We start from the raw sequence: 26,883 nt of genomic DNA on the forward strand, positions 1-26,883 counted from the left end.
ATTAATTGGCTACAGTAAATTGTCCTCAGAATATAAATGGATGGTAAACTCGAGAGAGACTTATTGAAAATGTGTTTAAAAGTAATTGGATTGGTGTAAGACAGCTATTTGATAGTTGCTGTGGACTTGTTGGGCTAAAGGATCTGCTTTCATGCTGTGAATCTATGATTCAATTATATTTTCATCAATCCAACAACAATATTAATTATACCTGCAAAACAGAAATAGCAGGTGTCCCCCGCTTTTCCAACGTTCGCTTTACGAAACCTCACTGTTATGAAAGACCTACATTAGGACCCTATTTTCGCTTTCAGAAGGTGTTTTCACTGTTACGAAAAAAAATTCAGCGCGCGATAAAAGGCAGCGCGCCCCGAGCAGCCGCTCTCCCCCTGATTCTCGCCGGCATTGCTTAAACACGAGTCTGTGAGCAGCCGTTTGCAAGATGAGTTCTATGGTATCGGAAAAGCCTGCAAGAGCTTGTAAGGGTGTTACACTTACGGTAAAACTAGACATAATTAAGCGTTTTGATTGTGGTGAACGAAGTAAAGACAACGTGAGTTTGGCTTGTGGAAGCTGACGAACATGATGTTGAAGAGGTTTTGGCATCCCATCACCAAGAACTGACAGATGAAGAGCTGATGCAATTGGAAGACAAAAGGATAACAATCGAAACCGAATGAGTAATGATAAAGTACGACTTTAATTTTGAAAGGGTACGTCGGTTTAGGGGATATTTGCAGGATGGTTTGAGTCCTTAGAAAGAACTGTGTGATAGAAAAATGCGCGAGGCTCAGCAGTCAGGCAAGCCTTCCACATCAGCCACAGCAGACGACGAACCTCGACCTTCGACATCGAGGCTGGCAGTCATAGAAGATGAGCAGCCTGCTCTAATGGAAACAGACGACGAGATGACACCCCAGTGTCCCACCACCCCAATCCCCAGACAGGTACCGATTCACAGAGAATGCAACAGTAGCCGGGAGGCACACAGCACATCTTTAAGAAAAAAGCCGAAATAAACATGCTAATTAATTAGGTGCCGCTGACACGTAATTGTCAGCCCAGATCAGAGACGATGCAATTGGAGATCGGCACTGATCTGGGCCGACAATTATGGGCGGCACCTAATTAATTAGCATGTTTGTTTTGGCTTTTTTCTTAAAGATGTGTTGTGTACCTCCCGGCTACCGCTGGACCCCTGCATGCTTCGCGGCAATGTATTGCTCAGCGGCCTGGAGGGTGGGGGGCCACTGCACCACCCAGACTCCGACGACTCAGTCTAACACACCATCATCAGTGTGCTCGGTGCTGTCCCGATTCCGGTAAGTGATACTACACTGTACATACGTTATTTCTACTTTATATCGGCTGTGTATTTTTATGTGTTATTTCGTACGATTTGGCAGCTTCATAGCTTAAAGGTTACTGGAGAGCGCTTGCGCCGCGTTTTTGCCGACAGCGCTTGCGTGAGATTTTCTGCCGACGGCGCTTGCGTGAGATCTTCGCTCTGGAGAACAGTTCAGTAATGATTGTGGAAAAGTGTTTCTACTTTATATAGGCTGTGTATTTATCATATCATTCCTGCTTTTACTATATGTTACTGTTACTTTAGGTTTTATGTGTTATTTGGCATGATTTGGTAGGTTATTTTTGGGTCTGCGAACGCTCACAAAATTTTCCCATATAAATAAATGGTAATTGCTTCTTCGCTTTACGACATTTCGGCTGACAAACCGTTTCATAGGAACACTCTACCTTCGGATGGCGGGGGAAACCTGTAGCTCGATATCAGAACTAGACTCATTTTCTCCATCGCTACTGCCTGACCATCTATTTCCAGCATTTTCTATAATTATTTTATCATAGATATTATTAAGGGTGATCGTAGGTTTTGTTTAAATGAATGCTAGATTGATATATTCCATTATGAATTCATATGGAATATGAATAAAAGTTATTTACACTATTCTGGTGTCCTTCCCTTTCCTTTCTGGTCTTAATGAAAGGTCTCAGCCCGAAATATCAACTGTCCAGTCATTCACAGATGCTGCCTGACCTGCTGAGTTCCTCCAGCATTTTGTGTGTGTTGCTCTGGATTTCCAGCATCTGCAGAATCTCTTGGTTTACACCATTCAGTGGTACTTTTTCTGTACTAAATGTAACTTCCATAACATTTCAACAGTAAATTTACATATTGAACTTATTTTGCTGTCTAATCGGCTTCACAAAGAAAGGAATACACTGTGAAATATTTTTTTGGGGATATCCTTTAAAATTAACAGGAATGGCATATTAAGAGAGTAAATGTATCAAAATATTTGTTGTCAAAGAAGGTCAATAAATGTGTTTGTTGACACTTTTGAAATTTTCTTTTTTTTTGGCGTGTGCCTGCGTGCGTGCGAGTCTGTACGTGTGCATCTGCGCGTCCGTGATAATGGAGTTTTCACGGCTTTTTCCAAGGCACAGAGCGAGAAAGAGAGACTGTGTGGTGCACCACTCCTCACACAGACATTTTTGCGGTATTTTCCCTTTGTTTTACGAGGTCAAGTTGCAGTCCCGACACTCAACCCGGCACGGATGGAAAACGAGCTTGGGGGCGGACCCGACTGGATTTGAACCTGAAAACCTCTGCTCCCGGGTCCAGCGCTGGTGCCGTTGCGCCACTGGCCGGACCCACTTTCGAACTTTTCATAGATTTTTTGTATGATGTTCATTCGTTATGAACTGTGATATAAGATGCGATCTTTCAACATGGTCCAACATGATCTTTCAATGACCATGATTGTTCTTGACAAATTTTTCTACAGAAGTGATTTTGCCATTGCCTTCTTCTTCTGGGCAGTGTCCTTACAAGACAGGTGACTCCAGCCATTATCAATTGTCTTCAGTCTGCCTGCTGTCAGTGCTTACATAACCAGGACTTGCGACATGCACCAGCTGCTCATACAACCATCCACCAACTGCTCCCATGGCTTCACGTGACCCTGATTTGGGGGCTAAGCGGGTGCTACACCTTGCCCAAGGGTGACCTGGAGTCTAGCAGAAGGACGGAGTGCCTTACACTTCCTTTGATAGAGACGTATATTTACCCCGGAACCCAGGTGTATGATATAGATCATATTACAAACACAGTAGACAGAAAATACTATTTTGTTTACTCAGTAATATTATTTGAATTATGTGCTAAACACTGACATAATAGGACATAGAACAATCCAGTGCAAGAACAAGCCTTTTGGCCTATGATCTTGTGCAAAACTAATTGAACTAGTTCTTAAACATTTTACAAGAGTAATCCCTTCTGCCTCCACAATGTCCTCTTAAGTGCCTCTATTGTATTATCGTATTTCAGAATCAGAATCAGGTTTATTATCACTGGCATGTGTCATGAAATTTGTCAACTTAGCAGCAGCAGTTCAATGCAATATAGTATAAATAAATAAGTCTACTACAGTATATGTATATTGGAGATTAAAAATCGTGCAAAAACAGAAATAATATATATTGAAAAAGTGGGGCAGTGTTCATGGGTTCAATATCCATTTAGGAATCGAATGGCAGAGGGGAAGAAGCTCTTCCTGAATTGCTGAGTGTGTGGCATGTCCTGGGTGCTGGGGGCCCTTAATAATGGACACTGCCTTTCTGAAACACCACTCCCTGAAGATTTCCTGGGTACTTTGTAGGCTAGTACTCAAGATGGAGCTAACTAGATTTACAACCCTCTGCAGCCCCTTTCAGCCCTGTGTAGTAGCACCCCCCCCCAATACCAGACAGTGATGCAGCCTGTCAGAATGCTCTCCACAGTACATCTATAGAAGTTTTTTGAGTGTATTTATTGACATGCCAAATCTCTTCAAATTCCTAATGAAGTATAGTCACTGCCTTGCCTTCTTTACAGCTGCATCGATATGTAGTGACCAGGTTAGGTCCTCAGAGATCTTGACACCTAGGAACTTGAAACTGCTCACTCTCTCCACTTCTGATCCCTCTATGAGGATTGGTATGTGTTCCTTCATCTTACTCTTCCTGAAGTGCACAATCGGCTCTTTTGTCTTACTGATGTTAAGTGCAAGGTTGCTGGTGCGACACCACTCTACATTGGTATATCTCGCTCCTTTACGCTCCTCGTCTCCACCTGAGATTCTACCAACAATGGTTGTATCATCAGCAAATTTATAGATAGCATTCGAGCTATGTCTCCATTACCACCCTTGTCAGTGTATTCCAGTGTATTTCTCTGTGAGAAAGCACATATCTCCACATCTCCTTTGAACTGACCGTTCTTACTTTGAATGCATGACCTTGAACATAAGACTTTTGGTACCTGGGAGAAAGGTAACAGGTATCTCTTCTATCTATGCCCTCCAAATCCTTATGAACTTCTATCAAGTTTACCCTCAGCCTCAGTTGCTCATGAAGAAACAACCCAACTTTGTCCAAACTCTCCTCATAGCACATGCCTTCGAATCTAGGCAGTGTCTTGATAAACCTCTCCAACGTGCTCACAAACTTCTTATAATTGATCAAAGAGATCAGCACTCCAGATGCAGTCTAAGCAGAATTTTGTAACTTCCTGATTCTTGAATTTAATACCTCAACTAATAAAGACGAACATACCACAAGCGTTCATGACTCTATCAACCTTTTTGGGGAGCTATGAATTTGGACTCCAAAATCCTTCTGTTTATCAACATGTTTAAAGGGCCCTGCCTTTCACTGTATACACTCTCTTTACATATTGTGTACTAACTACTGATAAAACCTATGCAATGTGTAGGTTTTCCCAGGTGCTCCAGTTTCCTCCCACAGACCAAAGACCTACCAGGTAGGTTAATTGGTCATTATTAATACTCGGGATCTCAGTGAATGTTGGATTCCAGTACTCAATTGCTCCGCATGGAAGGGGTGGTTCGCCTGATTCTCAGATACGCAACAGTTGGTGTTGCAGGGGACACGCGGAGCGGCAGAAACAGTCCTGACTCGGTACCTGCTGAGGGAAAAATGTTTCTACTACTTGCCCAGCCAAAATGTTGACTCTCAGTATCTCCAGAAAAGCTCTGGCCACCCACTATATGATAGAATGGAACTGGACTCTCTCACGGTGGCGTCTGAAAAGAGGATGCTGTCTAAGTTGCATGCCATCTTGGTCAATGTCTCCCATCCACTACATAATGTACTGGTTGGGCACAGGAGTACATTCAGCCAGAGACTCATTCCACCGAGATGCAACACTGAGCGTCATAGGAAGTCATTCCTGCCTGTGGCCATCAAATTTTACAACTCTTCCCTTGGAGGATCAGATACCCTGAGCCAATAGGCTGTTCCTGGACTTATTTCCTGGCATAATTTACATATTACTACTTAACTATTTATGGTTCTATTACTATTTATTATTTATGGTGCAACTGTAACGAAAACCAAGTTCCCCCGGGATCAATAAAGTATGACTATGACTATGACTCCCATGACTATTAGGTTGGGGTTAATTGGGTTTGTCGAGGATTGCTGGGGGTGTTGTGGTTAGGAGGACTGGAAAGGCCTTCTCCATGCTATATTGCTAAACAAATAAATGACAATTTGTTCCACAGATCATTGATATTAAACATCAAGATTACTGAGAATCAAGTAATTCTGAAAATGCAACCCTACCTAAAAGGATTTCCGTTGCTATGTATACAAAGGTAAGATAACCCATAGTGATAATATAATGGAAAATGTTGTAGGATATTAAACCACAATGTGACCACTTTGAAAATCTTCATGCAAATATTGATTTTAATGGAACATGAAAAAAACTTCGGAGTCTCGGATCTGAAAGTAACATTCCCAGCTGTTCTGTCAACAGTTTCCAGATCCAAAAATTAATAGAAAAAATTCTAAGACCACTTATACGACTTCATTACAGAGATCGAGATTATAGAAGAACATAAAACCCTATAGCACAGTACGGTCCCTTCAGCCCACAATGCTGTACCGACCTTATAACCTCTTCTAAGATCAATTTAATCTTTCCCTCTTACAGAGCTCTCTATTTTTGCTATCATCCATGTTCCTATCTGAGAGTTTCTTAAATGCTCCTAATGTATCTGCCTCTAACATCACTCATAGTAGGGGTGGTCCACCCATTTACCACTCCCTGTGTAAAAAACTAACCTCTGACATCCTCCCGACACATTTCTCCAATCACCCTTAAAATTATGCCCCCCCCCCCTCCCTCTAGTAGTCATTAGCACCTGGATAGAAAACTCTGGCTATCCACTTGATCTGTGCTTCTCATCATATTGTACAGTCTTTCATCACCTTGATTTTGATGATTAATACTGATAGCTTTTCATGCAGTCTTAGAAATCTGTCATTTGGACTCACACAATCCTTAATATCATGTTTGTTCTAATACTTGAAATGAAATCAAATAGATTTTGAATAAGATTAGTATTTCCATTCAGTCAGATATTATTTAACTCTTAAAAGATTATTTAATTCAAAGTTCAAAGTACATTTAATATCAAAGTATGTATACGATATACAACCTTGAGATTCAACTCCTGATGGGCAGCCACCAAAAAAAAGGGAACATAGAAACATAGAAAACCTACAGCACAATACAGACCCTTCAGCCCACAATGCTGTGCCGACTAGGTACTTACTTAGAAATTACCTAGGGTTACCCATAGCCCTCTACTTTTCTAAGCTCCATGTATCTATCCAGGAGTCTCTTAAAAGACCCTATCATATCCGTCTCTACCACCGTCCCTGGCAGCCCATTCCATGCACTCACCACTCTCCACATATAAAACTTACCCCTGACATCTCCTCTGTACCTGCTTCCAAGCACCTTAAAACTATGCCCTCTCGTGTTAGTCATTTCTGCCCTGGGAAAAAAGCCTCTGACTATTCACACGATCAATGCCTCTCATCATCTTATACACCTCTATCAGGTCACCTCTCATCCTCTGTCGCTCCAAGGAGAAAAGGCCAAGTTCACTCAACCTATTCTCATAAGGCATGCTCCCCAATCCAGGCAACATCTTTGTAAATCTCCTCTCCAACCTTGCTATAGTTTCCACATCCTTCCTGCAGTGAGGTGACCAGAACTGAGCACAGTACTCCAAGTGGGGCCTGACCATGGTCCTATATAGCTGGAACATCACCTCTTGGCTGTTGAACTCAATCCCACAGTTGATGAAAGCCAATGCACCATATGCCTTCTTAACCAGAGAGTCAACCTGCATAGCAGCTTTGAAAGTCCTATAGAATCGGACCCTAAGATACTTCTGAACCTCCACACTGCCGAGATTCTTACCATTAATGCTATATTCTGCCATCCTATTTGCCCTACCAAAATGAACCACCTCACACTTATCTGGGTTGAACTCCATCTGCCACTTTGCAGCCCAGTTTTGCATCCTATTGATGTCCCGCTGAAACCTCTGACAGCCCTCCACTCTATATACAACACCCCCAACCTTTGTATTATCAGAAAACTTACTAACCCATTCCAACACTTCCTCATCCAGGGCATTTATAAAAATCATGAAAAGAAGGGGTCCCAGAACGGATCCCTGAGGCACACCACTGGTCACCAACCTCCATACAGAATATGACCCATCTACAACCACTCCTTGCCTTAGCAACACTCACAACACGCTGGAGGAACTCAGCAGGTTGGGTAGCATCCGTGGAAACGATCAGTCAATGTTTCGGGCCGGAACCCTACGTCAGGACTGAAGAGGGAAGGGGCAGAGGCCCTCCCCCACCCTTTTATCTTTCCCCTTACTGGTTCTCTTCCCAATACCAGATCAAGTACAGCCTCTCCTCTTGTAGGCTTATTTACATATTGTGTCAGGAAAACTTCCTGAACACACCGAACAAACTCCACCCCATCTAAACCCCTTGCTCTAGGGAGATGCCTATCAATATTAGGGAAATAAAATTCTCCCACCACAACAACCCTGTTATTATTACACCTTTCCAGAATCTGTCTCCCTATCTGTTCCTCTATGTCCCTGTTACTATTAGGTGGTCTATAAAAAACACCCGGTAGAGTTATTGACCCCTTCCTGTTTCTAACTTTCATCACAGAGACTCAGTAGACAATTCTTCCATGGCTTCCTCCTTTTCTGCAGCCGTGGCACTATCTCTGATCAACAGTGCCATATCCCCACCTCTTTTGCCTCCCTCCCTGTCCTTTCTGAAACATCTAAAGCCTGGCACTCGAAGTAGCCATTCCTGCCCTTGAACCAGCCAAGTCTCTATAATGGCCACAACATCACAGCTCCAAGTTCTGATCCACTCTCTAATCTCATCCACTTTGTTCATGATGGTTCTTGCATTAAAATAGACACATCTCAAACCATCGGTCTGAGTGCATCCGTTCTCTATCGCCTGCCTATCCTCCCTCTGGCACTGTCTCCAAGCTTTTTCTATTTGTGAGCCAACAGCCTCTTTACTATCTCTTCAGTTCGGTTCCCGCCCCCCAGCAATTCTAGTTTAAACTCTCCCCAACAGTCTTAGCAAACCTCCCCGCCAGGATATTGGTCCCCCTCAGATTCAAGTGCAGCCCGTCCTTTTTGTACAGGCCACGCCTGCCCTAACAGAAGTCTCAATGATCTAGAAATCTGAATCCCTGCCCCCAGCTCCAATCCCACAGCTACACATTTATCCTCTACCTCGCTCTATTCCTGTATTCACTGTCCCATGGCACAGGCAGTAATCCTGAGATTACTACCTTTGAGGTCCTGCTTCTCAGCTTCCTTCCTAACTCCCTGTATTCTGCTTTCAGGACCTCCTCCCTTGTCCTACCTACGTCCTTGGTAACAATATGTACCATGACCTGAATACCCAATACCCAATAGAACCTGTTAAAAAGAAGATTGTCAAACAACCACAGTGCAAAAATAAAAGCAGATGACATTCAGAACTGAAGTTCATGAAAGTGAGTTCGCAACCACAAAGCCTGTTATTTGCAAACATGTGAAAATATAACTTGTTTGACTAAATTGTGGAATTGAATAATGTCTGTAATATGTTTTGCCCCTCTTCTAGTTCAAGGTGATGTGACGGAGAACAGAAGCAGTAAAGAAACCTCTTCTACAAGGATTTGGGATAAGATTGAGAAATCAAATATTGACAACCCTTCAAAAGAAGGAAATGGACACAAATTCCTGTGCAGAAACAGAAATTGCGGATTACTGTTATGAATTTGTAAATGGGTCTTGTATTAAAACCACCCGATCGAACAGCCTTCGAGTATTCCTGTACACGTTTCTGATATTAATAATTCTTTCTACTGTCATTGGGAACCTATTACTTATTGTTTCAATCATCCACTTCAAGCACCTTCAGACACCCACCAATTACCTAATTCTTTCCTTGGCTACTGTGGACTTTCTGCTGGGATGCTTGGTTATGCCTTATAGCATGGTGAGATCAGTGGAAACATGTTGGTATTTAGGAGACGCATTCTGTAAGTTTCACAGCAGTTGTGATGTCATGCTTAGCACCGCTTCTATATTGCATCTTTGCTTCATTTCTGTTGACCGCTACTTTGCAGTGTGTGACCCACTAAAGTATAAGTTAAGAATAACTTTGTTCTCAGTGCAGATAATAATATTCATTATCTGGAGTGCTTCTGCTGTTTTGGCCTTTGGCATGATCTTTTTAAAGTTAAATTTGAAAGGAATGGAGGAATTTTACAGCGATGAATTCACTTGCTGTGGGAATTGCATACTTGTGTTGAGTGAAATATCAGGAGTAATTTCTTCTTCCATTTCTTTCTACATCCCAGGAGTTGCCATTCTCTATATTTATTGTAAGATTTATTTTGTGGCTGTAAAACAAGTGAGGCAGATAAACAGAGAAACAGTTCAAATTCAAGACATCGGAGTAAATAGAATCTGGTTTCCACGAAGATATGAAAGAAAAGCTGCCAAAACTCTAGGAATCGTGGTGGGCATATTCCTGATTTGTTGGTCCCCGTTCTTCATTTGCAACACAATAGATGCATTTCTTAACTATTCAGTACCACCCGTTTTATTTGATACTCTTGTTTGGTTTGGTTACTTGAATTCTACATTTAATCCTATGATCTATGGCTTTTTCTTTTCTTGGTTCAGAAAAGCTGTGACAATTATTTGCACATGTAAGATATTTCGGTCTCAGTCCTCTAGAATAAACTTGTACTGTGAGTAAAATTTATTTGTTCCTTTTACTAATTAGCATTAGCAACACTTATATAAATTTGCAAATGTTCTGTCTAGAAATGTGCTGTTCAGAGTCCAAAATCTTACTTCCTTGTTATTGGTTGGCTTCACAGACAGTACAGGTATCCATTCCAATGCCCCTCCTGATTACTCAATCCATAAATCCTTAAAAAATTCATACTAGTTTTGGAAAGGCTAGCAGCCATCCTTTTAAGAACTGCTCTTTGGACTTCTCCCACCCAGTTTTTCTATTACCTTGAAATCCCTTCTGGATCTTTTATATATTGTGTGACTCAGAATTACCTACTTCAGTACGATTTGTGCTGGTAGTCTCTGGAAAATGGTACTAGACAGGATTAACGCGAGGAGTTTGTAGGATTGGTGGACACGAATGAGTGAGGAGAGAGAAGTGTAAAACGCATAATACAAGTCTGCAGTTCCCTTTTTACCCCCCCCCCCCCCGTTCCCCAATAATCTTCTCAACGTATCAGGAATATTGTGCACTTTAATTTGACTTGCATGACATTCCAGAACCTGACTTCTTATTTTTAAATACAGTTCCAGACAAATTCTTGAAATAGTTTTAACTTTAACCACCATGGAGCAAAAATAGATATTCCTATAAATGGACATGAATACCAGAGAGCGATTCATCTGTATCTGCGGAACCAGATTCATTATGCTTTCAGTGTACTCTCAACACTGGCTGCATACCGCCTCAGAGGAGCAGGGGAGTTTGCGGGAATAAATCTTACTTGAGTGGCAAACTAAAGATAGCTTGCCCTTCACAGAGAGGCTTAGAACAGGGCCTCCCAATCATTTTTATGTCATGGACCCCTACCATTAAATGAAGGGTCATGGACCCCAGGTTGGGAACCCCTGCCATACAAGATGATGCCTGAAAGCAAACTTTCTATTGAAGACCATTCTTCATTATCTTCTCCACTGAAAATCAATGGCCTTCCACTAGCTATCTGAAGCTATTTGGTAAGCACCATGCAGAATTTTGATAACTGGCAATGGCACTCCAAAGATGGCCTGAAGAAGTTAACTGATGTTTATGCATAATCTGAGATGATTTTATAAGACCATAAGATCATCAGATATAGGAGCAGAATTTTGCCCATTAAGTCTGCTTTGCCATTTCATCATTGCTGATCCATTTTCCCTCTCAACCACAATCTCCTGCCTTCTATTTATGTATTTATTTAGAGAAACAGCATGAAACAGGCCCTTCCAGCCCTTCGAGCCGTGCTGCCCAGCAATCCCCCAATTTAATCCTAGCCTAATCACAGGACAACTTATAATGACCAATTAACCTACCAGCCAGTACATCTCTCAATTGTGGGAGAAAACTGGAACACCCAGAGGAAACCAACTCAGTCGTGGGGAGAACGTACAAACTCCTTACGGGCATTGACAGGAATTGACCATGGGTCGCCTGCACAGTAAAGTGCAGTGCCAACCACATATCCCTTCATGCCCTGACTAATCAAGAATCTATCAACCTCTTCTTAAATATATCCAATGACATGGCCTCCACAGCTGCCTGCGGCAATGAATTCCACAACTTCACCACTCTCCATTTTTGAAAGAAAATTTTGCCCACCTCCATTCTAAAAGGACACCCATCTACTCTGAGGTGGTGTCCTCTGGTCTTAGACTCCCACGGCAGAGGAAACATTCTCTCCACATCCACTCTATTGATGCAAAATACTTATTCAGTTTGTCCGCCATGACAATCGTAACATTGCCCTTTTGACATGCATTTTCTATCTATTGTTGCAATTTGGAGAAAACATATTTACTACTGATGGAGGGCTGTATATAACTCCCATCAGGGTCTTTTTACCCTTGCAATTCCTTAGCTCTGCCCACAATGATTCATACCCAACCCCTTACCACTTCTTTCTACTGATTTGATTTCATCTTTTACCAACAGTGTTGCACCACCTCCCTGCCTACGTGCCTGTTCTTTCGATACAACTTGTATCCTTGACGTTATTCACCCAGCGATAACCTTCCTGCAGCTACGATTCAGTGATGCCCACATCATATTTACCAATCTGTAACCATGCTATGAGTTCGTCTGCCTTGTTCCGTATACTGTGCACATTCAAATATAACACCTTCGGTCCTATATTCACCCTTTTTTGATTTTGTACACTGCAACTCATCCTGTTGATTGCAATTTTGCCCTATTATCAGCCTCTCCTTGCTAGCAGTCTCACTACACACTGCCTCTGTTTGTAAACCAACTACCTCATCCTCAGCACTTTCACTCCACCTCCCATCCTCCTGCCAAATTAGTTTGGCTCAAAAGACTGCTTCAGGTGGTTTACCTTGCATTGTGTTTTATTTTGACTTTGTGGCTAAATAGACACAGATAATCAACAAAAGTTTGGAAAATGGGTAGTTGAGATTGTGTTTATGAGAAACACAGTGGGATAAGTTGACTTCAGATACTTTAATGTGAAAGGGCCTTTCTAGATTGTCTCCTCCCTTCTTCCTGCCTACCTTCTGTAAAACTGGGCCCTGATGACAGTGAGGGCATGCAGTCTTCAAATATCACCCACCATTCATATTCATCACCACCTGCCTTCAGTAACCCCATTAGGCAGTGTAATCTGGCTTTCAAGCACCCTCTGGAAGAAAAAAATTCTACTCATTATTCTTCTACACCCTTTCCTTAAAGTCTTAACTTCTAATTTTGGACACCACTGAGGAGCATGATGTATGTAAGTGGATAATTCTTGTCAACCCTTGGCCACTCTCCATGAGATTCTGGAGGTCTGAATAAAGTCAACCAGCCTGGCAATTCTGAGTGTTAGTGAATGATTTTTCTACTGTCAGAGGGGCCATACTTCAGATGAAATGTAAAGTTCCTGTTTGATCTTTCAAGTGGACATAAAGGTTTTATGGTACTAATTCAAGAAAGAATTCGATAGAAATTCTCGATACCCTGGCTAATCTTTATCTCTCAGATAAAATCAAATTAATTAGTTAATAGCAGATTGTTGTTTATATGAGATTTGTGTGCATGAATAGGTTGGTGTGTTTTTCTAAATCACAATAATAGTTCAAAAGTATTTCATTAGGTGTGAATTGATAAATAGATAAAAGGTGCTAAAATTGTAAGCCTATTATTTCATACAAATGTACAAAATCTACAGCACATTACAGGCCCTTCAGCCCACAATGTTGTGCCGACCATGTAATCTACTCTAGGAGCTGCCTAGAATTTCCCTACCACATAGCCCTCTATTTTTCTAAGCTTCATGTACCTATCTAAGAGTCTTTTGAAAGACCCTATTGTATCTGGCTCTCCCACCTTTGCTGGCAGTGCATTCCACACACCCACTGCTCATTGTATGAAAAACATACCTCTGACATCCCCCCTGTACCTACTTCCAAGTACCTTAAAACTATGCCCTCTCATGTTAGCCTTTTCAACCCTGGGGAAAAGCCTCTGACTGTCCACACGATTAATGCCTCTCATCAACTTATACACCTCTGTGAGGGCACCTTCGTCATCTTCCGTCACTACAAGGAGAAAAGGCCAAGTACACACAGACTATTCTTATAAGGCCAAGTTCACCCAACCTATTCTCATAAGGTATGCTCTCCAATCCAGGCAACATCCTTGTAAATCTCCTCTGCATGCTCTCTATAGCATCCACATCTGTCCTGTAGTGAGGTGACCAGAACTAAACACTGTTAGATTAAGTTACTAGTGCTTATCTTTCTCAACAGCCTGTCTCCTTAGCAAAGCATTTACAACATTTTTAATTTTCTTTTTTTTCCTTCAAATGTTTGTTACTTTGAATTTTGTGATATTGTACACAGATACCTGTTTTTTTTAACAGGATATTTCATTGTATAATATCTATCCTGAATTTTATCCATTTTTTGGATTTTCCACGCAAGGATATTTTGAATCATAATTGAGCTGTAACATGCTGTCAGCAATGATACTGCTCATAATAGCATTGCTATAGCATTAATCTTAAAAAGAGTGATATCTTCTGGTTGTTCAGTTATCTAAAGATCATTGCATGCAGATGAATTGCCCTCAAGAGGAAATTGGTCTGGTCACCTGACCTTTAAATGAATATTCAGGATGCAAGCTATTTTCAATAATTTTATTACTGGTGCTAACATATAGAAGAAAATTGAGAACAGTAAGAATCAGCCATGGAGAAATAATATTGAATCACAATGTGCTATGAGATTAGAAAACTGCATTATTTCTATTAAATATTAATTCACTTTAATTTTTATCTGCTTTGAAGTTGCAATTTTGGATTCACATTTTTCATTGATTTGCACCATGAAACCGATAGCAGGTTCAGCAGTATCCATGTTAAAGGTGAAAATCCACAAATTACAGTACCTTTGAATCACTACCCTCACAAGTTTTGCAATATTCTCCAACACAATCTTCAGAAGTCAGTGATTTGACAAGAGCATAGTTATTTAAGACTGTGTAATACTTTCACTGTTAAATTCCTTAGGAATGTAATGCTTCGCTTTATATCTAAAAGTGACAATGGTGTACTAAAAATAATTATTGCTTAGCAACCTCTGTAAATCTAAAAATACTTTATATGTAGATTATAAATTCTTTATATTTTATTTCTCAAATAAAATTGATTTAAAGTAATGAGTTTTACCATTTTTAAAATACTTTGTATTTCAATCTCAATTTTAATTTCATTTGCTCTGGTCTTTACCAGAAAGTTAAAACTTGCAGTGAAACACACAGAAAATGCTGGAGGAACTCAGCAGGTTAGACAGCATCTATGAAAGGTATAAACAGTAGTTGTCTCTGGTCCGAGATCCTTCACCAATATTCACCTGACAGTTTTCACCATCTGTTTTTGCTGCTCGGCTATATTGATGAGATCACTGATAATGGCAGCCAATGATTCTATTGAAATAAGATATGCGGCCCAAAGGCTTCATAAAGGGGAAATTCTACACTATGGTGATTACGAGATCATTATGGGTATCCTTCTCCAAGGTCAGGGACACCAACCTACAGCCTGCATCAACTCCAGGTGATAGGATTAACCCTGTAAACACAAGAGATTCTGCAGATGCTGGAAATCCAGAGCAACACACACAAAATGCTGAGGGAGCTCAGCAGGTCAGGCAGCAACTATGGAGAGGGATGAACAGTCAATGTTACAGGCTGAGTCCCTTCACCTGGTCTCAATTAATGGTCCTGGCAAAAGATCTTGTTGAAAGGTCTCAGCCTGAAATGTTATCTGTTTATTCCTCTCCACAGAATTCTCTCAATGAATCTCAAGGTTGTATATGTACTTTAATAATAAATTTACTTTGAACTTTGAACCTTAGATGCAGTCTGACCTGTTTTGTTCCTCCAGCATTTTGTATGTGTTACTAGATGAGACAGCCTGCCACTTTTATAGCAAGCATTAAAAGATAAGTTAGTGGATTTCCTCAGCCTTTGCCTCCATTGGAAATAAAATGAGCCATGTCAGGAAATTGAATGGCTTGACCTTTCTTGCAAACATAGCCCAAGCAGACACCCATTCAGGCTGTAAGCATCGACATTCACACTGAAGCTCAGTTAATAGCTTTCAGCTGACTTGACAGTCATTGCACTGGGACGTTCCATACCAAACATTGAAGATTAAAAATGCAAGTATTGGAAATTTGAAATAATAACAGAAAATGCTTGGAACACTGAGTGAATGAGATAACTGTGGAAAGAGAAGCAAAGGCACCATTTCATAGCCTTCATTAGATGCTACCAGATTTGTTGAGTATTTTCTGTTTTTATTATACATGAAAGATGCTGTCTTTGTAAGTAGAAAGGATTTTTAATATTCACTGCTAAGGATGACAAAATAAAAATAGTTCTTAATATTTTCAAAAGTATCTTTTACTCTTCAATATACTGAAATACACTGGATTAAATATGTTTAATTGAACCAGTAATCGCTGGTGCATTTTGATTTTTGCAGTTAATATCTCAGGATTATTTTTGTCATATTTTTTAGAATCAAGTGATTATTATTTAATAACTGAAAGATCATGATTATACACATATTCAAAGAGTTACATAGCAACGTTCTTGCAAAACATAAAGGTGGACCCATTTCAAAGAAAAGTATACCACTTACTGGAAGCACACTTGGTTTAGTCCTTTGGAAAATGACTACCAACCTCGTGGCAGAACTTGTAGTGAAGACATGCCACTCACAGCTTTCATTCAAAGGAACAGACGTAATAATTTGTGATGGTTTTTTTTCAAAGTCATTTTAAACTTCCTATGAACATAAAGTTCTGATACTAGCTGAACGAAATCATAAGCAACACACACGCCCTTCTTCAGAACAGTCTCCGCCCGAAATGCTGACTTCATTTCCACAATTGCTGCCTGACCTGTTGAGTTCTTCCAGCATTTTGTGTGTGTTGCTCTGGATTTCCAGCACCTGCAGACCTTCTCATGTTTATGAAAGAAATCATGCTGATCAGATCAACACACACAAAATGCTGGAGGAACTCAGATTTCCAGCATCTGCAGATTTTCTCCTGTTTGTGATGCTAGTCGGATCAGTGGCTTCCAGAGGTGAAAAGTATCTGACTTTCTGCTTAGATTCACAAGACATTCTGTCACTGACTTCAAAGCACTAATCTGACAGTCTTCATTTCAAGTTACAGTAAACTAACTTGTTGGAAGGAGTAGGGGGAAATACATTCCCATTACTTCACAGTGAAAATGACAGCAAACAGTACTCTTAATCTAATTGGATCAATTTTAAAGGCATCATAGAAGGATTTAATGATTGTTTCATAATTATATTTTAGTTTTGTTATGAGAGACAGGCTATGCAAAAGAGCAGAGACTAAATTGCCATCTACAAGCTTCTTTTGCAAATCAGAGGCCAAATGCATAACTGAGTTCTTAACATTTTGATGAATTAATGAAAAACAATGTATAAATCCACCCACATTTTTCCAGTAGATTGCTGGTATTTCTCTCTGAAGTCATTAGGGTAGATTGGGATCACTTGAATATAACTTCAGCCTTAGATAGTCATTAAAACTGAGAAAAGGAGAAAACTGTTATAGGCCTCTTACGTAAATCACTGGGTGGTGGGGTGGAGATAAGTCTCTACCAAAGGAGGTGTAAGGCGCTCCTTCCCTCCGCTGGCTTGCATGTCACTCCTGGGCAAGGCGTGGCACCTGCTTAGCCCCCTGATCAGGGTCATGTGTGAAGCCATGGGAGCAGCTGGTGCATAACCACGAGCCGTGGTTATGTGACCACTGACACCAGGCAGACAAGCTCTGAAGAGTATTGATAATGGGTGGTGTCACCCGTCAAGTAACAACATTGCCCAGAAGAAGGCAATGGCAAACACATCTGTAGAAAAAATTGCCAAGAACAATCATGGTCAAAGACCATGGTGATGATGATGATGTAAATCAGGCCCTGCAAATCACTGCTTTTGCTGAAAAAACATCACAACCTGAATACCAAATTAACATTGAACACCTATCCTGCTCTTCTGAAGTTCATGCTGGCTCAAGATCCACAATTCGGGGAGGTCATGGTGCCAAATATCACATTTTAATAGTAATTACAACCAGACAATAAGACTCTCTTCTACCACCTCACAAGCCAATGAGTCTATCTACATTCATAATTACGACTCTGCTTTGCCTTCCTAATAAAGCTGAAATCATGCTGCAATAAAATGAGGAAAGTAATAGATTAAAATCTCTCCCACTGTTTCATCTAAGAAAATGGATTCTCATTAAAATGACACACATCAAAGTTGCTGGTGAACGCAGCAGGCCAGGCAGCATCTCTAGGAAGAGGTACAGTCGACGTTTCAGGCCGAGACCCTTCATCAGGACTAACTGAAGAAAGAGCTAGTAAGAGATTTGAAAGTGGGAGGGGGAGGGGGAGATCCGAAATGATAGGAGAAGACAGGAGGGGGAGGGATGGAGCCAAGAGCTGGACAGTTGATTGGCAAAAGGGATATGAGAGGATCATGGGACAGGAGGCCCAGGGAGAAAGAAAAGGGGGAGGGGGGAAAGCCCAGAGGATGGGCAAGGGGTATAGTGAGAGGGACAGAGGGAGAAAAAGGAGAGTGAGAGAAAGAATGTGTGTATATAAATAACGGATGGGGTACGAGGGGGAGGTGGGGCATTAGTGGAAGTTAGAGAAGTCAATGTTCATGCCATCAGGTTGGAGACTACCCAGATGGAATATAAGGTGTTGTTCCTCCAACCTGAGTGTGGCTTCATCTTTACTGTAGAGGAGGCCGTGGATAGACATGTCAGAATGGGAATGGGATGTGGAATTAAAATGTGTGGCCACTGGGCGATCATGCTTTCTCTGGCGGACAGAGCGTAGGTGTTCAGCAAAACAATCTCCCAGTCTGCGTCAGGTCTCGGCAATATATAGAAGGCCACATCGGGAGCACTGGACGCAGTATATCACCCCAGCCGACTCACAGGTGAAGTGATAGTATACACTCACAACTTCTTACTGTAATTTCTCATTTTTATTATGTATTGAAATGTACAGCTTCTGCAAAACAACAAATTTCAGAACATATGCCAGTAACATTAAACCTGATTTCAATTGTAACTCTGAATCCTCCTGCAGACGGCATGTCACTATATATCGCTTATATTCCTTCGTTGGAATATTTTATTTCTTGAATAAACTCTAATGGTAGTAGAATACTATAATTTCCTCATGGTGCCATAACAATATCTATTTACATTTAGGTTTTCAGATAAATGCAAATACATTTAGTTTATATTTATTTCTGTTTCATTAATCTTCCCTGTGGTTATAAACATCATACGTCTCCGAGAGACTGATGTCAATGATAATTCCCTCACAACTAAGAGCTAATATATAAATCATGTTTTTATTATATATAGATTGAATTTTAAAGATAAGTGCCTGTTTATGAATAAACCTGTTCATGCACGTTGTTATCTCTCTTTACAAAATTAAGTTTATATGCATACCAAAACCACAAGGGGGCAGAGTTGGTTTACACCTTTCACCCGAATTAGCAATACAATTGGCTTAATTCTGGATAGATACTATAATTCATCATGAATATTCTAAGATCTACAGAGGAAAAAAATTCTTTTCATTGTTGTTAATGTTACTAAGTTATGAGAAGAACAGTTTAGCGACGCTGGATTCTCCATGTATTCAATCCATGAATGAAACTTGGCTATCCACATACATATTGTGAGCTTGTAATGTAAAGAAACTATTGTCAAAAAATTGTGTAAAAGCAATGAAAATACTATTTTGCTTGTATTATTGTCAATTTACAAACTATACTTTGGTCAATAAATTGATGATAATTTGGAGCTCTGTCTGCAATTGTATGTATATATATGCTGTTGGCCAGAAAAAAAAACTACAGTCTACGAATTAGTGAATTTCAATCAATCAAGGACAGTGGGGGCAGACAGTCCAATTGTATTTGTTCTTGCCATGAGATCGAAGGAATGGTGGCTGCCATTTTGTGAAGGTGCTCAGTAACCTCCATCTTGTGAACTGTTTGAGAACTGATTCTAACTCTGGAATAGTCTAATCAGAGTAATTGAACATAGTCACAAGGAGTTTCTACATTTGACCTGCTAATCCTGAGATCATTCTCAGATAAGATGTGTATTTGCGTACGGTGGCAGGTTTGCAGAAGTAATCTTGTTATCTTGGTCCAGTGTCTGAGTGGTTTGACTGGTTTGAACCAGGGTTGAAGAGAACAAAAGAAGTTTCCTAAGGCATGATGTTAAGTAGCCCTTAGATCAGAGCTAATAAGGTGTTTTAGGTCAGTCAAATGACCCATAGTCAATGACACTGAAATGCAACATTTGAAATGGTAAGGAATGAATATAAAAGCAGAGGTTTCATATGCAAAGTCAAGATATTTCCGGAGATTATCCATCACAGATATAAGTGTGAGCCACCCTACATGGAACATATGGAGAGTGAATCGGGACTACAAGGAATGCTGGCTAGCATAGACTCCTTTACCCTGGTATTACTTTTGCTATTCTTTGACTATTCAGGAGAGTCAGGGAAACCTAGTGGGTGTGCACACATGTACTTAATGTATGAATTCACATGTTTGTTAGTTTAGACAATCAGTAAATACAGATTCTTGATGTGCCTCTCTGATCATTATTATTAAGGAGTAATCCTTGTAACATTGCAATGTTACCTCCATAGTGCATCTCTGTGAATGAGGCTATGGTGAACTTGATGGTAGCATAAGACCATGATGACCATGTGAAATCTGGATTGGGTCTGGTAGTTGTCACAATGTGCGCTGGCAATATCAGATACCAAGTGCGGAGGACAGATAGACTCTGATGTAGAGACAGCGACGAGAGTTTATGCATGATAATTCCGAAAGAACATCAGTGGCCCAGCTGAGCGACACCCAGAGAAGTAACATTCTCAAAATTAGGAACCTGCGATTAGCACAAATCAGGCATCCACTTAAATAATACAAGTAACACAGAATTCCCAAGCCTATCAAAATAAACTTAACGAGTTTAAAGGGAAAGCGTCAGGATACTGCATACAAAGAGTGAGCCACGAGAAAAATACAAGCAGCTCTAAATGATTAACAGCTCTCCTTAAACAACAATTAATCAATTCGGGTGCTCTAAATACTTTGGAGCGCAAAGAACTCATTACAGTAATGGAGTGGTTAATGCATTATGATGGGCATTTTTAATCATCAGCACATATACCCCAACTTATATCCTTTTAAATCTTTCAATCTAACCACTTCTTACTCTTTTCAATCAAGGGAATACATGTCTATTCTTTCCAACCTTTCTTCATAAGATAACCATCCATTCCAGGTATTAGTCAACTAAGCCTCTTTTCAATTGCTTCCAAGCCATCTACAACTTCGCTTAATTGATCTTCTAGATTTGGGCTCGGATGCTTTTTAAAACTGAAGCTAAAACTCCATACTTTTGTATTCATTTCTCCAAATAATAACATTTTATTAACTTTCTGAATTGCTTGTTGTACTTGCATACTAGCCTTTTGTGAATCATATTCTAGAATACTCATTTTGTTGTTATACAAACTCCTGCCATTTAGAATTTTATTTGTTTTTTTTCCAAAATGAATATCACATTTTCTCACATTATACTCCAAATGTAGCTTTTTGTTTGCTCTATGTCTATATTACTTTGTAGTCTTTGTTAAGCTCTTCACGGCTTTTGAACTGGTCATCAGCAAATATAATAACCATATGTTCATTTACTTGTAAAACATTGAGGACCCAGCACTGATCCCAATGACACTATGCTCATTATACATTGCCAATCAGGAAAAGGTGCTTGCATAAGTAATTCTTCTTCCCTAAGAGCCAGTTGGTTCTTCTGTCTATGCACTGTAACCTACTAGTTCATGGGTTTTCATTACCACTAATAACTTTGAATTTGTACCTTTATAATTCCTCATGTAAATCTAAGTACATACATCCACTGGATGTTACTTCTTCAAATAACTCCAATAAATTGATTAAAAATTATTTCCCTTGCTTAAACCATGTTGACTTTTGTAGAATATCTTTATTCTTTTTCTAAATGACCTACTATAATTTTTTATTTACTATAATTTAATGATTTTTTAAATTTAATAATTACTATAATTTCTTCCTATTTCTATATGAACCTTAAGATTTCTGTATTCTGTTTCTGTCCCTTTTTGGAAAAGAGAGTTAAATCTTGTGGAAGTTTCCCTGAACTCACGAAATTTTGGTAAATTAGCGATTTATTTTGAGATGTTCGATCAAATTCTATCTGAATGCAATGACTTGTCAATCAGAGTTTCAACAAGAGTTTTTTTTTCCCCCTTTCAACCCCATTCTCCTATCTTCTCCCCATAACCTTTGACTAACCTTTCTTTCACTGAAGTTGGGTGGGACCACAACCAGAGGTCATGGGTTAAGGGTGAAAAGTGAAAAGTTTAAAGGGAACATGAGGGGAAACTTCTCCTCTCAGAAGGATGTGAGAGTGTGGAACAAGCTGCCAGCACAATTGGTATGTGCAAGCTCAATTTCAGTGTTTAAGAGAAGTTTAGATAAGTACATGGATGGTTAGGGTATGGAGGGTCTCAGTGCAGGTCGATGGGAGTAGTCAGTTTAATGATTCAGCACAGACTAGATGGGCCAAAGGGCCGTTTACTGTGATGTACTTTTCTCTGACTCTATGTCTAATTGCCATGGCATTCTATTCAATTATAGCTAGACTAGTGTTCAAATGTTTATGAAACTTAAGATTTATATATGTTTGTTGCCTTCAACAGTCATGATAGATTATAAAGAAGGTAATCAATGCAATAAACTAACAATTTCAGCAGAGACATGACGTCTCTTATTAACTCTTCCTTCAGTTAGTCCTGACGAAGGGTCTCGGCCTGAAACATCGACTGTACCTCTTCCTAGAGATGCTGACTCACCTGCTGCGTTCACCTGCAACTTTGATGTGTCTTGCAGAGACATGATGAATTTAGTTTGACATGACTCCACATCCAGATCACCAAAGTGCAAATCAGAGTCAGATTCAGAATCAGAATCAGAATCCTTTATTATCGCCAAGTATGTGGACACATACAAGGAATTTGATGTCGGTTTCCCTGAGCTCTCGCTGTACAGAATCAAAAAGCAAACAAAACAATAGTGCAAATAATCATGAACTATATACAATGAGGTATACCTGTGTATGTACAGATGGACTTGGTTTATAATAGACTAAAATTCAAGTGTTCGTAAGACTGATGGCATACGGAAAGAAACTGTTCTTGTACTTATTTGTCCTGGCATACAGTGACCTAAAGCGCCTACCAGAAGGAAGGAGTTGGAACAGGTGATGTCCAGGGTGTGATGGGTCTACAATGATCCTTCTTGCTCGCTTCCTGACTCTAGATGCATATAAGTCCTGGATCGAGGGCAGCTTCACACCAATAATTCTTTCCGCAGCCCTGACGGTCCTTTGGAGTCTATTCTTATCTTGTTTAAAGCTTCGAATATTTAAATTTCCACATCCGTTTTAGGGATATGGTTTCAATGCTGACTTTGGGTGCAGCCTGTTCAAGTTTACACATCCTCTCTGCGTTTGTGATTTGCAATGTCCCAAAGACATATTATTAGGTTAACTGCCAAATGTAAATTACTTAATAGTGCGGATTAACGTGAATCAAAGAGAAGTTGTTAGGGGTGTGTGTGTGTGTGTGTGTGTGTGTGTGTTATTCAGTGTGTGTGTGTGTGAGAGAGAGAGAGAGAGAGAGAGAGAAGGTGAGAGTGTAGGTGTTACAAGAGTGCAGGGAAGTACAGACGAGGGGGAGAGGGTTGCCTTGGACCTGATGGAATATATAGTTAGTACATAGCTAGTGCACTGAGAATAGATCTGGAGGTAGTGGCATGTTCCTTGTGTGAGATGTGTGAACATTGGGAGACCTCCAGTCTCCCTGATAACTACATCTGCACAAAGTGCATTGAGCTGCAGCTCCTTAGAAACCGTGTTAAGGACTGGAGCTGCAGCTGGATAACCTTTGGCTCATACGGGAGAATGAGAAGGTCATAGACAGGAGGTAGTCAGCCCTAAGTTGCAGGAGGGAAGTGGGTCAGTGCAGAGTATCCCTGTGGCTGTTCTCCTCAATGATAATTATACCTCCTTGGATACAGTTTGGGAGTGGGGAACTACCGAGGAGAGTCATTGAGACCAGATGTCTGGCTCTGTGGCTCAGAAGGGAAGGGGGAGAAGAGGAGTGTGGTAGTGTTAGGAGATTCCATACCTAGGGGAGCAGAAAGCATATTCTGTGAATGTGAAAGAGACACCTGGATGGTATGTTTACTCCTAGGATGCCAGGCTCAGGGGTGTTTCAGACTGGGTGCACGGCATTCTAAAACTGGAGGGTGAACAGCCAGATTACATATTGGTATGAACAATATAAATATGAAAGGGAGGAGGTCCTGAAGAGAGAATACAGAGAGTTAGGCAGTAAGCTGAAAAGCAGGACCTCCAGGGTAGTAATCTCTGGATTGCTGCCTGTGCCATGTGCCAGTGAGGGTAAGAATAGGATGATTTGTCAGATGAATGTATGACTGAGGAACTGGTGTGGGGGCGGGGTTTCAGTTTTCTGGATCATTGGGATTTCCTCAGGGCAACATATGACCTGTACAAAAAGGATGGGTTATACCTGAACTCGAGGGGTCCAATATCCTTATGGGCAGGTTTGGAGAGACTTTAAACTAATTTGGAAACAGGATGGTAACCGGAGTGACCGAGTGATGGAGGATAGGGCAGCTGGTGCACAATTAGATGCTGTGTGTAGTCAGACTGTAGCAGATGATAGGGCAAAATTGCAGTCAGTGGAATGAGTTAAAGTGTAACAGGGGGCCAATATCAAATGAGGTAATGAATACAAGATTTAAGGTGTTGTACTTGAATGCACACAGTATATGGATTAAGATAGATGAACTTGTAGCACAGTTACAGATGGATATCACTGAATTGTAGCTGAAAGAGGATGTTATGTTTGTAATCCCACTTCTCATTGAAACTATGGAATACTGGAAGGCCGAGATAAAGTGGATGTGGAGGGGATGTTTCCTACAGTGGGCACAGCCTCCGAATAGAGGGACATCCATTTAGGACAGAGATGAGAAGGAATTTCTTTAGCCACTGTGGAGGACAAGTCATGAGTATATTTACAGCAGAGGTTCTTCGTTAATCAGAGCAGTAAAAGTTGTGGGGAGAAGGCAGGAGTATGGGGTTGAGAGGGGTAATAAATCACCTATGATAGAATGGCGGAGCGAACCCAGTAAGCCGAGTGGCCTAATTCTGCACCTATGTCCTATGGTCTTATGGACAATTTACAATGACCAATTAACCGACTAACTGGTACGTCTTTGGACAGTGGGAGAAAACCGGAACGTCCGGGGAGAACCCATGCAGTCACAGGGAGAACGTACAGACTCCTTACAGATGGCACCAGAACTGAACTCCAAATACCGATGCCCTTGTGCACTACCATGGTGCCCCACTAGATATAGCGATAGAGATAAGAGATATTCTTAAAGGTAAGTTAGCATCTTTGCTTGATATTTCTCTAATGACACGGCACAGAAAATCCCCTCTGTATTTCTAAAATATCCTTTATCGTTCTGCAGAACCCTGATTCCCCATAGAACTACCTGTTATGTCTAACATGACACACTTCATGTTCCTATAATTCTGCTTGCTCATTAGTTTATGACTAGAATGCTCATGAGAATTTTAACAAAATCTAATTGAGAATCAAGAGGCAAGTGTTGATGAGACCCTATGGTTTTGGAATATAAATAACATAGCATATTAATTGGGCATTGGTGTTTACACAGTACTTTGGGAACCCTGCTTGACGTGATTTGTTCAAATAATAAGTAATTTGTAACCTATTAGCGTCAGGTAACAGACAGAACATGTTGTGCATTGTGCTGGGCCACACTGATAACCATAGCATACATACTGACTCTGTACTGAGTGAAATCAAAGCTTTACAATCTTTCCAAAATGACAACAAAACAGTCCTTGGCATCCATCTCCATGTTCAAATCTTGAAGGAAAATCCTGGTTGAATTCACCAACGGGATCCTGAACGATTTTTGCTATAGCGGTCACCCAAATCATCTCCCCTAATTTTGGTGTGATGTTCAATGTGGCCAGCCCTTCCATCCTCAATCCTTGGATTATCTCCACTCTGTCTTTTATACAGAGTTCTGCTTCTACTCCAGCTGGAAGTGTTAGAGACCTGGGTTCATTCACAACATCAGATGTTGTCTGTGTGGAGTTTACGAGCTCTCCCAGTGACTATGCAGTCTTGTGATTTAGACCATTAGACATAGGAACAGAATTTGACTATTCAGCCCATTGAGTTAACTCTGCCATTCTATCATAGCTGATTTATTATCCTTCTCAACCTCATTCTCCTGCCTTCTCCCCACAACCTTTGATGCCCTGACTAATCAAGAACCTATCAACCTCCACTTTAAATATATTCAATGACTTGGCCTCCACAGCTGTCTGTGGCAATGAATTCCTCTGATTCATCACCCTCTGCTTAAAGAAATTTCTCCTAATCTCTATTCTAAATGGATGTTCCTCTATACTGAGGCTGTCCCCTCTGGTCCTAGATTCACTCACTATGGTAAACATCTTCTCCACATCCACTCAATCCAGGCCTTTCAATATTCAATAGGTTTCAATGAGATCCTCCCACATTTTTCTAAGCTTCAACAAATACAGGCAAGGAGCCATCAAAAGTGTCACAACCATGGATTCAGCAGTGCAGTAGATACAGCAATTGCGCTTGTGAATATGTACGTGTCAGCTAATCATTATTTAATTGTGATAGTATTTAACTCTATTCACTCCGTCGTAGTTTTTGTCGAGACTTGAACAGGACACAGCAACTCTTCGCTGCCCCCATTCCGCCTTGCATGAGAGAAACTGGACTGTCTGTCATGGTCCGGATCGGGGTCCCCTTAAATTTACTTTGTTTATGTTACAATCCAGACTGTTGACTCCCTGTTTCCCTTTGGTTCCCTGTTTTCCCGTGTCCCTCGGGCTTGGTGATTGGAGGCAATTTACTCTCGGC

The 26,883-nt window shown here is 40.6% G+C and overlaps 1 protein-coding gene and 1 long non-coding RNA gene across 2 annotated transcripts in view; one reads left to right on the forward strand and one right to left on the reverse strand.

Annotated features, from left to right (window-relative positions):
* LOC140194090 (uncharacterized) overlaps positions 1-26,883 on the reverse strand; it is a 115,693-nt gene that overhangs the window by 44,809 nt on the left and 44,001 nt on the right. The window lies entirely within an intron of this gene.
* LOC140194178 (trace amine-associated receptor 1-like) lies at positions 1,762-10,191 on the forward strand. Its single transcript, XM_072251685.1, has 3 exons — positions 1,762-1,798; positions 1,985-2,016; positions 9,145-10,191. The coding sequence occupies exons 1-3, from the start codon at positions 1,762-1,764 to the stop codon at positions 10,189-10,191; spliced, it is 1,116 nt and encodes a 371-aa protein (XP_072107786.1).

The sequence above is a fragment of the Mobula birostris genome, chromosome 2 (assembly GCF_030028105.1).
Source record: "Mobula birostris isolate sMobBir1 chromosome 2, sMobBir1.hap1, whole genome shotgun sequence".
In the NCBI taxonomy this organism is placed as follows: Eukaryota; Metazoa; Chordata; class Chondrichthyes; order Myliobatiformes; family Myliobatidae; genus Mobula; species Mobula birostris.

Excerpts from the sequence above, each read along its gene's own strand:
- LOC140194178 (XM_072251685.1), top strand. The coding sequence starts at position 1,762 with ATGGCGGGGGAAACCTGTAGCTCGATATCAGAACTAG. Across the intron at positions 1,799-1,984 it reads TAGCTCGATATCAGAACTAG|TCCTTTCTGGTCTTAATGAA; the intron begins ACTCATTTTCTC and ends TGTCCTTCCCTT. Across the intron at positions 2,017-9,144 it reads TTAATGAAAGGTCTCAGCCC|AAGGAAATGGACACAAATTC; the intron begins GAAATATCAACT and ends ACCCTTCAAAAG.